The sequence below is a fragment of the Dipodomys merriami genome, unplaced genomic scaffold (genome assembly GCF_024711535.1).
Source record: "Dipodomys merriami isolate MVZ:Mamm:240054 unplaced genomic scaffold, mDipMer1.0.p SCAF_2, whole genome shotgun sequence".
Taxonomy (NCBI): Eukaryota; Metazoa; Chordata; class Mammalia; order Rodentia; family Heteromyidae; genus Dipodomys; species Dipodomys merriami.
Window position 1 is genome coordinate 11680611 of NW_027203381.1, and position 13862 is coordinate 11694472.

Genomic DNA, 13862 nt, shown 5'->3' on the forward strand with positions numbered 1-13862 from the left:
GCAGTGGCATGAGTTAAGTTTTGTGTTGGAACTTAACTGTTAAATTTCTTGAAGCTTTTTAATAGATTCCTCTTAAGTTCCTCCTTCAGGAAGGAAAGACTGAGCACATTAAGCCATTGCCCCCACACAGAGCCAACTCTGGGGGGAGGACCAAGCAGTGTTAGGAGTATGGAGATCGACGTAGGAACTAGGAATGTACTGGTGCACCTGCTTGTGCCTTCATCATCACTGAAGTAAACAGGGCCACTGCCGTGTGTATAGATAAGGACATTTTCCTGTCAAAAACTGTTTCACCCTCCTCACAACAGGAGAACTTGTGCCCTCATGAACAATTATAGAGTATGGAGGGGTAAATAATAACTCTGTATCAGGATCTCTCTCTCTCTTATTTCCCTCTCATTATCCTATATCTAGATTACCAGCCTTCTCTGAAATCCCACAATGCTGCCTCCCAGGCCACCCCTAAGTTTACTTCCAGACAGAGACACAGGCCTGCTGCATTCTCTTTGATGGTGGGGTCTTACTCCATACTCCCTGCAGCTTCTGCTTTTGAATTCATGAATGTCAATGGCATCACATTGTCTATGCTGTCCCACTGGGCAGAGACCAGGCTAATTAAGATAGTGAATAATGCCAGACCCTTGTTTCAGGCTCTCCCCTGTCTCTTACCCCCCCCCCCCCGCCTGCTCAAAGGCTTCAGAATGAATAAGAAATCAGACAAACCCTGAACCTCTTGCTTAGTGGAAAGGGTCAAACCAGAGAGGGTCTTCGGAGGGTGCCTTGAATCCTGCACAAATCGTAGCATGTGACAGATGGAGGCTTGGAGGCCAGACTGCTTTGAGGGGTATTGGACAGGAATATTGCCCCAAATTTGCCCACTCCCATCTGGCTGTGACTTGAATTTCTGGAACACCCTAGAATGAGAAAGATGCTCTGAGGTCTGAGCCTTTTCCTTTTGCTGCTTGTCCCATTCGGAATGTTCTTGCTTTAGATACCTTCAGCCCTTCCCTCCCACCCCTTTTCCTACAGGTCTCCGCTCCCTTGTGCTCACGGGACTACTGTGACCTCCCTGAATACAGTGGCAGTCCCTCCTCACCCCGTGCCACCTACCTGTCCCCACTCCACTGCGTCAAGCGCTCAACCCCGGCCATCATTCCTCCACCATTTGTCTCCTGCATTTAAATATACGATCCATGGAATGAAAGGAAATAAGGATGAGCGGATGGATGGATGGCAGTGGATAGAAGGATGGGGAGGGAGGAAGGGAAAGCAGAGAACAGAGGAAGGGAGGGAAGGAGAGAAGGCAACAGGGATTGATCCTACCACTCCCTGCAACTCAACGGAGTGGGGGGGAGAAGGCTAGAAGCTTCTCTTCCCGTGAGAGAGCCTGATGTGTGTTCGTGTATGCCCTCCTTGCCAGGATCATTCCTATTTTCCTTATCCATCGGCCTGAGAACAACATCCCTTATGCAACAGTGGAAGAGGAGCTGATGGGCGAATTCGTGAAGTACTCCATCCGAGATGGGAAGGAAATCAATTTCTTGAGAAGAGAATCAGAGGCTGGGCAGAAATGCTGTACCTTCCAGCACTGGGTGTACGAGAAAACCAGCGGCTGTCTCCTGGTCACAGACATGCAGGGTAAGAAGAGCAGCGGTACGCTAACTCCAGGGAGGCTGTGGGCCTGGGATGAGAAAAGAGGAAAGGAGAACGAGGAGGAGGAGGAGGAATGAGCCGTCTGCCGGATGACTTCAGCAGCTTTTCTCAGAGAAGGTGGTACAGTGTCTCAGGAGCAAGCTTTGGCAAACAGAGCAAATGGAACACTAAAATTCATTGCAAATGGGTGTGATGATACACACCTGTAATACCAGCTAAAAGGGAGGTAGTGGTGAGAATCCTGATCTTCAGGGACCCCAGGCTAAAACACAAGATTACCTGAAAAATAATGAAAGCAAAGAAGGCTGGGGATGTGGTTCAAGTGGTAGAACACCTGCCTAGCAAGCACTAGGTCCTGAGTTCAAACTCTAGTACTACCAGAAAAAAAATGGCTGCTAATGCCTTCCCATTACAAAAGGTAACCAGAGATTGGCTTTGTTTTTACAACTTCACTAGGTGCAAACTTAGTCGTACATAAGAAAATCCAGAAAATATGAAAAGGCACAGTATGTGCACACAACCTGTGCACATCTTCGCACACACTTTAAATCAGCCCTATAGATTTCTTACAATGCAAATGCTCTGTAAATAGTATGTTGTATTGTTGAACAATAATGACCAAAAAGTCTGTATATTTACAAGCAAGTTTTCTCTCTCCTTTTGTTTTTTGCAGCATTGGGATTTGAATTCAGGGCTCACCTTGATAGATAAATGCTTTCCACTTGAACCAACTCCTTTCTTTCCTTTAGTTATTGTTTGTGCACAATGTTGCATTTGTTTAGTTGTTTGTTTGTTTGTGGTTGTTGTTCAGGACTACAGTCTTCCTACCTTTCCCTCTTATGTAGCTGCGGTCATTAATATGACTCACTAGGCCATCTTCGAGATGGAGTCTTACAAACTTTTTGTCCCAGCCGGCCTCAAACCATGCCCCTCCTCATCATCTCCACCTCCTGAGTAGCTGGGATTCCAGGTGTAAGCCACCACACTTGGGGTCAATTCTGAGGATTTGGAATCCACAGATTCAGAGGCAGGGTCAAATGATTGATCATTTCTGTGGGGATTCCAGGAAGCTGTGCTGGGAGGGTGGGAAAGAGCAATTGGAGGAGGGCAGGCGGCCAGCAGGGCGCTGGGGTCCACTGCCAGTGAGTGCCCCTGGGCAGCTGGGAGCTCCTTTGCTGGGAGCCTGCTGGAGTGCATTTCCCAGAATGGCCCTGTCCGTGCAGCTCAGGCTCCCAGGCAGTCACCCATCTGCTCCCTGGAGCCTCAGCTGCAGGCCGCTGAGGTGGGGCATTGCTGCCCCACGCTGGCGCACCAGCCCCTGGACAAGCTATGCTGGACAGAGCAGCGCAGAGGAAGTTTGCAGGCAAAGCAGAGCTGGTGTAGGGTGATGAGTGAGGCCCTGACAGCTGCCGCCCTAAGTGTTTCCCAGTTTCTTTTAGAAAAATCTGAGCTATGTCCTTGTCTGCCTAGCAGATGTCACACACGGTCGCAAACAAGGGCAGTCGACTCTGGCTCCAGCCTCCAGGTTTTGTTTTTGGTTCTGCCGCTTTCTAGCTGTCAGCCTTAGGGCAAATGGCTTAGCTCTTCATGCTTTAACCCTCTCTACTTGGGCTTGTCAAGACTAAAGGAGACAATAAGACATTTACTGCAACATTGCCACATAAGAAAACACTGGATTTTTTTTTAATCTCCTTAATTTGAAATAAGGGTAGACTCACAAAAAAAAAAAAAAAGCAAAAATATACAGAGGGCCCAATGTACTGTTTATCCAGCTTTGTCTGATGATAACATCTCACATAACTATGGAACATAATCAAGACCGGGGGGGACCATTTGGCATACTATAATTAATAACATTACGGACTTGAATTTTTATCAGTTTTTGCATGCATTTAATGTGTGTGTGTGTGTGTGTGTGTGTGTGTGTGTGTGTGTGTGTGTGTGTGTGTGTGTGTGCGTTGGTACTGGTGCTTGAATTCAGAGCATGGTGCACTTTCTCACTGTTTGTTTTTTTTTCACTCTAGGCCCATGTTTTACCACTTGGGCCACAGCTCTACTTCTGCCTTTTTGGAGGTAATTGGAAATAAGAGTCTCATGGCCTTTCCTTCCTGAGCTGGCTTCCAATTGGGATCCTCAGATCTCAGCCTCCTTAGTAGCTAGTATTATGTAGTCTTGAGCCACTGGTGTCCCATTGTCTGTTTCCTCTTTGCAGAGACTTTTTGCTATACTCTCTTTCTTCTCTCTCTCTTTTTGCTATACTCTCTCCATCTTCTCTCCCTTTCTCTTTCTCTTTCACATGTCCACACACACTAGGGCCTTTATCAGGCAGCCATTTCTTCTGTTCAGATTATGGCTGTGTGGTTGTGGTTTCCTCCATCTCCTTTCTCCATCAGTTAACTTTGCATTAAATATACTTTGTCTACTGAAGATCAGCACCTTGGAGCTTCATGCACAGCTAGTTTTGCTCCTAGGCACTGCTAAACAAGTGTAGCAGGATATTACATCTCTTGGTAAATGACGTGCGTGTTTAAATGTGTTGGTGTGGGGCTTCATAACAATGTTTATTTACTCTCTGCTGCCGCAGGGAACATATTTATTATTATTATCATCATTGCGGCATGAGATAGCACAGCCATCCTCTAAGCAATGTCTCTACTTTTTATAGTTCTTCTGAGACGTTGGAATTAAGATAAAAACAAATCTGAAACTCATCCTTCACTTTTCATTCATATATATATATGTATATATGTATATATGTATATATATGTATATATGTCCCCTTTTCTGGGTGTATCTGCTTGTTGATTGGACTGTTCCAGAGACTGTGGGAAGTCTGATTTGGAGCCAGCCCTGAGGGACCATTAGCCTTTCTAAGAGCCATCCACCATCCCAAGATCCATAGACTCATTCTGGGAACTTTCTCCCAATGCTGTAAAAGTTCTTTTCTTCCATCAGAAACAACCCATAGACCAATGTTCTCCTCAACTCTGCAGAACAGCTGTAACTACAATTCACCTGTTAGCCCCTTGCTAATATCCTTTATTGAATGACTGAGAAGTTATTAAAGCAGGAAACACAAGTGTCCTTTCCAAATGATTTTCTATTTTTCTAAGCTGAAAAGGACAGCTGGTGATTATTAGAAGCAAGGGAGAGCAACTGCCCCAGTTCAGGGATCTCTTGCCAATAACTTGTTTTTTTTAACATGGACTTTCATGTAGCTCAGATCTGTAATTTTCAAATATGACTTTGCATGAATCAAGCTGTCCAAAGAGGACTTTTTTGCAATTTGGAATCTTTATTGTTTTTATCAGCATAACCCCTATAATAAGAGCTATGTGAAGTATTTCTACATAGATTCAAGTTGTCAACAACTTTGAAAGAATGAGAAGAATTAGTTACCAACTGTAAAAGAGGCTTTAAAAAGGCTCCCTGGCCCCTCCGTGTCTGTCTAGCTCCCAGCGCAGTGCTCAATGCTTCTGTCTGACTGAGCCATCTGAATAACAACACGTCCTGCATTTTGGCCATGCTCCAGGTGAACACTGCTGACCAGTGTTAAGCATTCAGCTTTCTCTTCCTGGGCTTAAGGTAGAGAATTATGGAACTAGGTTGCCATCATATCTGATTGATGGTTGGCTTTTAGGGGGCCGAGTTCCATCTTCTGCAGACCAGACTGGATTCTAGGCCACTTTTGGCCCCTCTGTAGCCACCACACCTGCTGGTGGCAGGTGGTACTTGGCCCATTTAAGACCAGTCAGAGGTAAAATAGTCGTCAGGCAGCTCAGACACTGGCAGAGTGGCATTTCTGACATTATCAGTGCTGTGTGGGGCAAATACCAGAGCCACTGCCTTAGAAAGACTGCTGAAGGATATGTGGTTGGGAGAAGAAGATGCTAGAAAAGCAGCGATCCCCACACTCTGGGCATCAGAGAGCTGTACTCCTTCCTGCTAGACTCTGGAGAGGGTAAGGATGTGGCTGTGGCTGGGGCAGGGGGAAAGACAGTGGCAATTTTCGAGCACAGAAGGTGGTCTTTCTCACATCAGAAGACAGACCATCCACTCTCCGTGCATCTCAGCATCCCTAGGGACTCTTCTGCCTACTCTCCTGGAGGACAGGAGCTCAGAATTCTACCGAGGCTGCCTGTGAACCTGCTGAGCTGCGTGGAAAGCACGGCTGCTGAATTGCCCTTTGGGGTTGGTTCCCAGCTCCTTACACACACACACACACACACACACACACACACACACACACACACACACACACACACACCAGCTCCTTACACACACACACACACACACACACACACACACACACACACTGTGGTCCCATGGCTAGCAGTTAGGACAAGTGACGAAGGGTTGGATCATGAGTTCTAAAGGTCAGCTCCCTGGGTCAATGGCTAAGAGTCTACCTGAAGTTCCAGAGTATTTCTCTGGATCTGCAGGTGATCTAGAAAACAGGGTGGGAAACTGTCTTCATACAAATAAATGGGAAATCGCATATCTGAGCTGGGCTTTGAACTGAGCTAATGCCACCTTGCACTTTCTCACGGTTGATACTGACCATGAAACCCGCGCTACTTCTTCCACTGCATGAGGGGCTTTCACTCTCGGTGAGCCAGGGCAGAGCATTTTTGGGAGAGAGCTCTTGGCAAAGCAGCAGGCCTCGGCGGCATCACAGAACAGCAGGCTCCCTCCCCCTCCCTCTCTCCTCCCTCCTTTCTCCTGGGGTGAGAAGAGCATGGCAAGTCTGGCTTCCTAAGTAGAGGCTGCACATCTGCGAGGCTGGCAGCCTCCACAGAGAAGCCTCAGGTGGACAGGTGGGGAAAGATGGCAGAATGGTCTTAACCTACGTCTTCCCTAAGATCTTTCCCCTAAATGATCCTTCCTGAGGATTCCCCGAGTAATTCGAACTCCATCTTTGCTCTCTTCCCATAGGTGTAGGAATGAAGTTAACGGACGTTGGCATAGCAACGCTGGCTAAAGGGTGAGTAGAGAAAATGGAGTGGGTGTCATTTAACACTGGGCTTCCAGCAAATGCTGCCTTTCGGCTGATGTGGGCAAAGTAGATTTCCCGTTCTTCCTGTGGAGAGTAAACGTTCTTGGGATGAATTCAGTTCACTCCTCTCCCTCGCATGAAATATTTATGGACTTTGTTCTCTCAGGGAAACACATTTGTTTCCTAACGCTGAAGCAAACAAGAGCACTTGAAAACACAATTCAAGATTAATTACTCACAGGAGAGCCATGGAAGGGGAAAAATAAAACATGCCAGCCTTCCAGAATGCCTTTTAACTATGAAATTCCATTTTTCTACATTTAAATCATCACTATGAAAAAACTGCTTTCATTTTTTTTTAATTAAAGTTAAGAAAAAAATTTTTTTGCAATTAAGAAGGATAAATGCACTTGCATTCCCCCTTTCATTTCTTTTAGCCAAAAAGTACTTCAAGCCACTTACAGATGCCCATGATGCTATTTGCAGGGCTGTGATTACTTACTTGTTGCCAGTGGCCATATTCTTTCTTGAATTTAGTGTAGGACGTTGATTTGTTCCGTTGACTGCTGTGACAGTGTTCTCTGGGGTTATCTTTAACACACTTCCCCTACTTACAGCTTTACCTGGCTCGCTGTGGAGAGCCAGCTCTTCGTGGTCCTTGGTGAGAAAGGAAATGTGCTGCAACTGCCCTTCCCCTTCTCCCCAGATGTTCTTTCCCCATGGGAAGAACATCTGTAAAGAGGAGGAGACAAGGACAGAGGCTGTCCGAGGATGACTTCTTTTAAAATGTAGGTTTTTATTATCGATTCGGTATGGTCAACAAACCAGGAGACAACTTCTGTTGATGAACTCAAGGTTCCCAGCAGGAGAGGGCACGCTAGATTCCTGGGAAAAGATGCAGTCAGACAGGAAGGAGGGGAAGTGAAATGACCATTGCAAGAAGGAATACGTGGAGTACGGTAAGCAGGTGGAGGATTGGCTAGTTTGAGTCATTCAGCAGGTTCTAGGACATAAGGGCTCTCTCTCTCTCTGTCTCTCTCTGTCTCTCTCTGTCTCTCTCTGTCTCTCTCTGTCTCTCTCTCTCTCTCTCTCTCTGTCTCTTTCTTCATCTGTCCTGGGGGTCTGAGGGTAGGGAGATGATGGCCCAGAATGAGAAGGCTGACAGAGGAGGTGGAGGTCTGGTGGTTTATTTGGAGGTCTGATGCTATGGACAGTAGGGCACTGAGTAGCTCCAGGAACTGCCTCGCCTGGAGATGAGCAGTGTTTCTAGGCCCAGGAAGGCCCCATATGTCAAAGCATCAGAAATACAGAAAACACAATGTCACTAGGCCTGTGTTGCCAGGCCTGGAATGACTCATCTACATTAGCCTTCTGGATGTCTCAGTCCTTCCGATCCGCGATGCACTAGCAAATACTCTAGCTTTCAGCTTTAAGAAATGATAGAGAAGAGTGGGGATTTGGAGAAGTGGAGAGGGGCCATTCCTGAACTCCGAGACTTGAAGTTCTCACTGAGGACACACAGCTTCTAATTGTGCTTTTGAACCCAATTCCCTGATGTTATTCCTTCTGAGAACTTGCCCTACAGTTTTAGTCTGGAACTACCTCCCACACCTGTCCCTAGCCTGGACTGGACCACTGATTGACCCATGCTTCAGGGAATTTGACCGTGAGCTTGGCCTTGTAAAAAGAGCATGTCAGGAGGGGGTTGTGAGGTAGTGGGAGAAGCAGGGGCTTCAGGTCACCTCCTTCCTCCCTGGCCGGTGGTAGGGGGTGGAGGGGCTTTGCCTCTTGGTGTTGTATTTATTCTGATTAGTCAGGTGACCACACATCCCAGTTTCCCACGGCAGTGCCATTTTGTGGCAGCTGTCCTCGCATCCATCTGCTTTAGCATTTGTCCTGGGCAAGTGTTCTCATCTAGGAGATACATGGACCCAATTTACAAAGGACCCCAGGAATATCTCTCAAACCGAGCCTTTAAAAACCCCATGCTCTCTGCGGGTTAAGGCAAAATCCTGACATCAGCGGACCAGGTTTGAGTCTGGCTTCCCATCATGCCACCCATGTGGACATGTGACTGGATCTTGCGGAAGTACTCGTCCACAGAATGGTGACAATGTGACTTGCCCAGTTAACCTACCTCCAGACCCAGAAGTTCAATGTAAGCTAGGTAAATCCTGGCCCCCTCTCTCACGCCTCAACCTGACACCAGGCAAATTTCATCCCATCATCTAATACCACTTTCTACCAAAGTAAGGCAGAAACCTACACAAGAAGCTCCAGAAACTACCGTGAGCTTAAGAGCATGGTGATTTAAGACTTTGTTTTTAAAGCACATCAACAGTTTCCAGGAATCCAATCTGAAAGCTTCAAATGGTGCTTCTCGCCTCCTCCTAATTTAAAAAGAAATCCAATTCCTTGGTTTCTTTCTCAGCTTTAATGTGACTTATCTGGCCTGGGACACTTGCCCAAAGCACATTAGAAGAAGACCAGGGCCAAATGCTTTCTATAAAGTGTTACTTACTGACTGCTTTCCCACCCAAGGAGAGATGGGGGAGGGAGAGGGAGAAGATGGGAGAGAAGCGAATTCTGAAGTGTTCGAGAGTTTTGAAAGGGGGTACAAATTCATCTTGTCCATTTCTGAAAAAAATTGTAGAAAGGTTAAAAAAAGTCACAAAAAAGCCATAGACACCTGCCCCCCCAAGAGCTGTATCTTAGCAGTTTGGTCTGCAAACCTGACATAAGGGGAAATGTCTCCTATCAGAGGGCAAGAAGTGGTTGAGAGGCTTCTTCCCAGGTTCCTTGGCATCTCTGTGCATGGGGTGAATCCCAATGGCAGAGAAGGGGCAGGGCCAGCTACTGCTTACAAGTCTCACTGCTCGAATGAGAGAATGTAAGGCATCTGGTTAGGCCCCCCTGAGCTGAAGGGCCAGATCGCCAATGGAGGGAGGCAACATTTGGTTGAAGAAACCTTCCAGTGAAACCCATAGCTTGCAAAACAGAGAACAATAGCAGTAGGCTTGGAATGGAGTCAAGGTCAAAAGCACTTGTTGATAGGAGAAGAGATGTGCAAAAGGGACATCTAGGGATGGGAGAAATAAAGAGAGGAGAATGTGGCAGGTAGATGAGGAGTTCCAGAGTGTGTAAGAGAGGGGATGAAGGAATAAAGATCCGTTAAACCTGTTCTCTTGATCCTCAGCTACCTAGTTCATTCATAATGGATAAAAGGAAGTGTGTGAGTCTGTACAAGGTTTGTCCCAGTAGCATTTGGCTATGGGAAGACACTATTGTAAGTAGTGTTTTGGGTCATTTAAAAAAATACATTCCTATGTCTCAATCTGCACTATCTAAATGTGACCTGCCTTGTTTTGTAATGAAGTCAAGAGTTGTTCTTCTGTTTCTGGAGTAACTAAGTTATTTATAATCACATGAAAGAGCATAAGGAATTGTCATGACTTCTCATTTCAATTCAACTTTATTTGCTATGGTCCCCAAAACAAAAGTGTGTACAGGGAGTGATATGATTGTCGTGTAAGTGTTGTATGCTTCAAGCTGGGCGCTGGTGGCTCCCGCCTGTAATCCTAACTACTCAGTAGGTTGAAATCTGAGGATCTTAGTTCAAAGCCAGCCCAGGTAGAAAAAGCTGAGATACTCTTATCTCCAGTTAACCACTAAAAAGTTTTAAGTGCTGGAAGGCCAGTCTTAGATGAGCAAAATAAAAAGAAAATAAGTACAAGGTCCTGAATTCAAGCCCTACTACCAGCAAACACATACAAAAAGTATACTTCTCTTCATCTTTTTTTTTCTGGTTGGTCATGGGGTTTGAACTTAGGGCCTGGGCATTGTCCTTGAGCTCTTTTTGCTCAAGGCTAGCACTCTACCACTAGGGCCATAGCTCCCCTTCCAGTGTTTGAGTGGTTACTGGAGATAGGAGTCTGATGGGGACTTTTGTACCCAGACTGGCTTTGAACCATGATCCTCAGATCGCAACCTTCTGAGTAGTAGGATTACAAGTATGAGCCACCAGCACCTGGCTGCCCCTTCATCCTTTAGCAACTTCAAGAACAAGATTTAAGTGACCCAGCAATCCATTTTTGTTAGTTCCAGCTTGGACTCTGTGTTGAGGTTGCTCAGCACTTAGAGATCTCAGAAGGAGACAAGAAAATAGTGTCTAATCTTATAACTAGAGATAGGGAAATTTCAGAGCCTTGACCTGGTCAGCTCTGCAATTATATGATGGAGTTCCTGGGAAGAAGGTGAGATTGTGGTTCAGCCACCAGGGGGCAGCAGAGCCAAGACTTTGCCCTGTAGTCTTAAAAAAAAAAAAAAAAAAAAGCAGGATTCACATTGTTGAACTGCAGTAAAACAAAGAATCCTGAGCAGATTTCTTCCAGTCAGTAAGCACTGATCCAAAATCAAATGGATTTGAATAACCACTAGGACAGTATGGCTGCCAGCCAATACTCTGTATTTGTATTCTTGGAAGAAAAACATGATGCTTAAGGGTAAAGGACAAGTGTCAAACATCCACACGGACAGCACATTCATAAGACCCTACAGCATTGTGAAGGGTTTGTTTTCTGCAGAAGGGCAAACATGAGGCTACAAGGACCCATGTGTCATGGAAGACACACTTGGAAAACAGTTACCTTTATTGGTGCTGGGGCCTGCCTGCCCAGTTCTGGCCCTTCAATCCCTGAAGAAGAGGAAAGATTCAACAGATAGTCATGCCCAACCATGCCAAGTTTCAGAGAAAAGACTGCCCTCAGCATCGAGAGAAACCCTTGATGCCCTGTGTGTCTGTGGTAAACAAAGGGGAGAGCAGCCAGCTGCCCCCAGTCCAGAAGTATGTGTGGAGAGGCAGGGTGAAAGTCACTGGGAGATGGGAAGAAATGGCATCTCATCTTGAACTCAGGGCCTTGTCCTTGCTATGCAGATATACCAATACTTCAGACCCTCAGCATCTTTTGAATATGCCTCACAGCATGACCAATGTCTCTGTAGGGCTTGAACTCAGCCTGGGTGCTGTCACTGAGACTCCCTCCCCCTCCCTGTCTCTCCGCCCTCCCCCCCAGGCTAGCACTTGAGCCACAGTTCCACTTCCAGCTTTTCTGGTGATTAATTGGAGATAAGACTTTCCTTACGGGCTGGGAAGGTGGCTCAGTGGTAGAGCGCTTGCCTTGCATGCCTGAGGCCTTGGGTTCGATTCTTCAGCACCACATAAGCAAAAAGCAAAAAGCCGGAAGTGGCGCTGTGGCTCAAGTGGTAGAGCGCTAGCTTTGAGCTGAAGAGCTGAGGGACAGCGCTCAGGCCCAGAGTTCAGGCCCCACGACCGGACCCCCCCCCCCCCCAAAAAAAAGACTTTCCTGCCTAGGCTGGTTTTAAACTGTGACCCACAGATCTCAGCCACCTGAGTAGCTAGGATTATAGGCATGAGCCACCAGCACCCGGCTATGGGGCCCCAGATATTTGAGCTGTATCACCAATGCCAGTCCTCCAGCGTCAGTCGCAGGCCTAATGCGCTGGAGACAGGTGCTTTGATGCCCCAAATATCTGCACGCTCATCGCCTCCCTGGCATGGTGGGATTTTAATCTGATCAGCCATGTGTTCATAGAGCTAGTCGGCCCACTGGCTGATGTATCTGGCCCGTCCTTGTCAAGGAGGTCCAGAAACCCAGCAGAGAACAACAGTCATTTCAACCATCTTGGCAAGGCTGACATTCTAGTGACATGCTGACTGCGTGGCTGAAGTCTCAGGGCCCAACAGAGCCAGAAGGACTCATCCCTCCGCTGGGCGGAAGTATCATGGCTGTGTCCTGGCCCCTGCCCAGGTAGCAAACAAAGGACAGCTCTGTTGAAGCAGCTGGAGTAGGGGCCATGAGGTTTCTCCCACTCTTAGCCAGTCCATTCCCAAGACCCGAGGGACTCACCAATCAGCTCCTCCTCATTTGTCATCTGGCTCCAGGGGACTGGAGAGGAGCCCAAGGGGCTTGAGAGTGCCCTCTGCAGGCAGGATGGGAACAAAAGCAGGAAGACACAGGAATGGTGGAGAGAATCAGGACAGAGCCTGAACACATGGGACCCAGTGAGGAGCTCAGAGCTGGCCATAAAATATGTTATCAGTACTTCCAGGAAGGACTCAGCCAGGTGTGGCTGTGGGGAGCCAGGAAATACTCTTACCCTCCTCATTTACCTCATTTTCCTGTGAAAGAAGAAAAGCGAATGTTCTTTTTCTTCCAGCTTGAATGGCTGTCAAAGAAAGTGCCAGTGATGGTTTCCATGGAGGCGGCCCAGGCTGTTGCCTATTCTGAGACTGAGAAAGGAGTCATAGGGCTGGATGAGGAGGGCAGGGAGTGGGCAGGAGCTAGAAAAAGAAGGTCTGTGAGCCCAGGGACAAGGGACAAGAGAGAGGGACCTCACCAGTACTTGCTTGGCCATGATGTGACTTATACTTAGATAACTGTGGGAGAATACACTGTCTAAACAAGGTAGGAAGGGAGGGACAGACACTAAAAAGCTAATAGGCTCAGGGAGAGGTGGTAGTGACCAAACTGGGTGCCTGTATCGTCTGGAGTCATTGTTTGCTGAAGGTCACCTATCCGAAGAGAAGGTCACCACGTAGACACTCTTGGCACATGGCTTGCCAGAAACACAGATGTGTCACCTTGCAGATTCCCCACTCCGAAGTCCTCTGTGACTTTCACAGAAGCATTTTTTCAAAGTGACTATGACAACAAGATGTCCATGATCATACATAGTTAGAGAGAATCCAGGCTCGAGGGTTGTCATTAGGGTGACATTTCTTTTTAAAAGCTGATGTATGTTTTAATTGTCTGGGGGATAGGGAGAGAGATTAATGTAGCATTTCTCATAGAATCTACACCCCAGAAAGTCCCTCCACCCCAGCCAGACAGGGGATATAGCTCAGTAAAAGAATGTATGTCTAGTATACCCAAAGCTCCAGGTGTGATCCCCAGTACTGGTGGGGGGTTCTTTTGAGATGTTTTATTGATGTCATGACTAGTTTCATGTCTATTCTGCAAGATGGAAAAGTCACGTGGCTCAATAAATCCTTCTAGTTCCTTCTGGTTCCTTCTACAAGGAATTACCATACAGCTAGTGCCGGTGCTTGAAGGAGTGACTCAATAAGCATGAAGAAATGAAGGACATGAATAGAATTTCAAGAATCACTAGCTGTTTCCACAGTAGAATCAGT

The 13862-nt window shown here is 46.9% G+C and overlaps 1 protein-coding gene across 5 annotated transcripts in view; it reads left to right on the top strand.

The window, feature by feature from the left end:
* Nucleotides 1–13862, top strand: part of Alpk2 (alpha kinase 2) — a 122563-nt gene that overhangs the window by 98410 nt on the left and 10291 nt on the right. For all 5 annotated transcript variants that reach the window (XM_070029047.1, XM_070029046.1, XM_070029045.1 and 2 more), the window contains 2 exons: nucleotides 1421–1638; nucleotides 6589–6637. In XM_070029047.1, the coding sequence (XP_069885148.1) occupies nucleotides 1421–1638; nucleotides 6589–6637 (267 nt within the window). The remainder of the gene's footprint in view (nucleotides 1–1420; nucleotides 1639–6588; nucleotides 6638–13862) is intronic.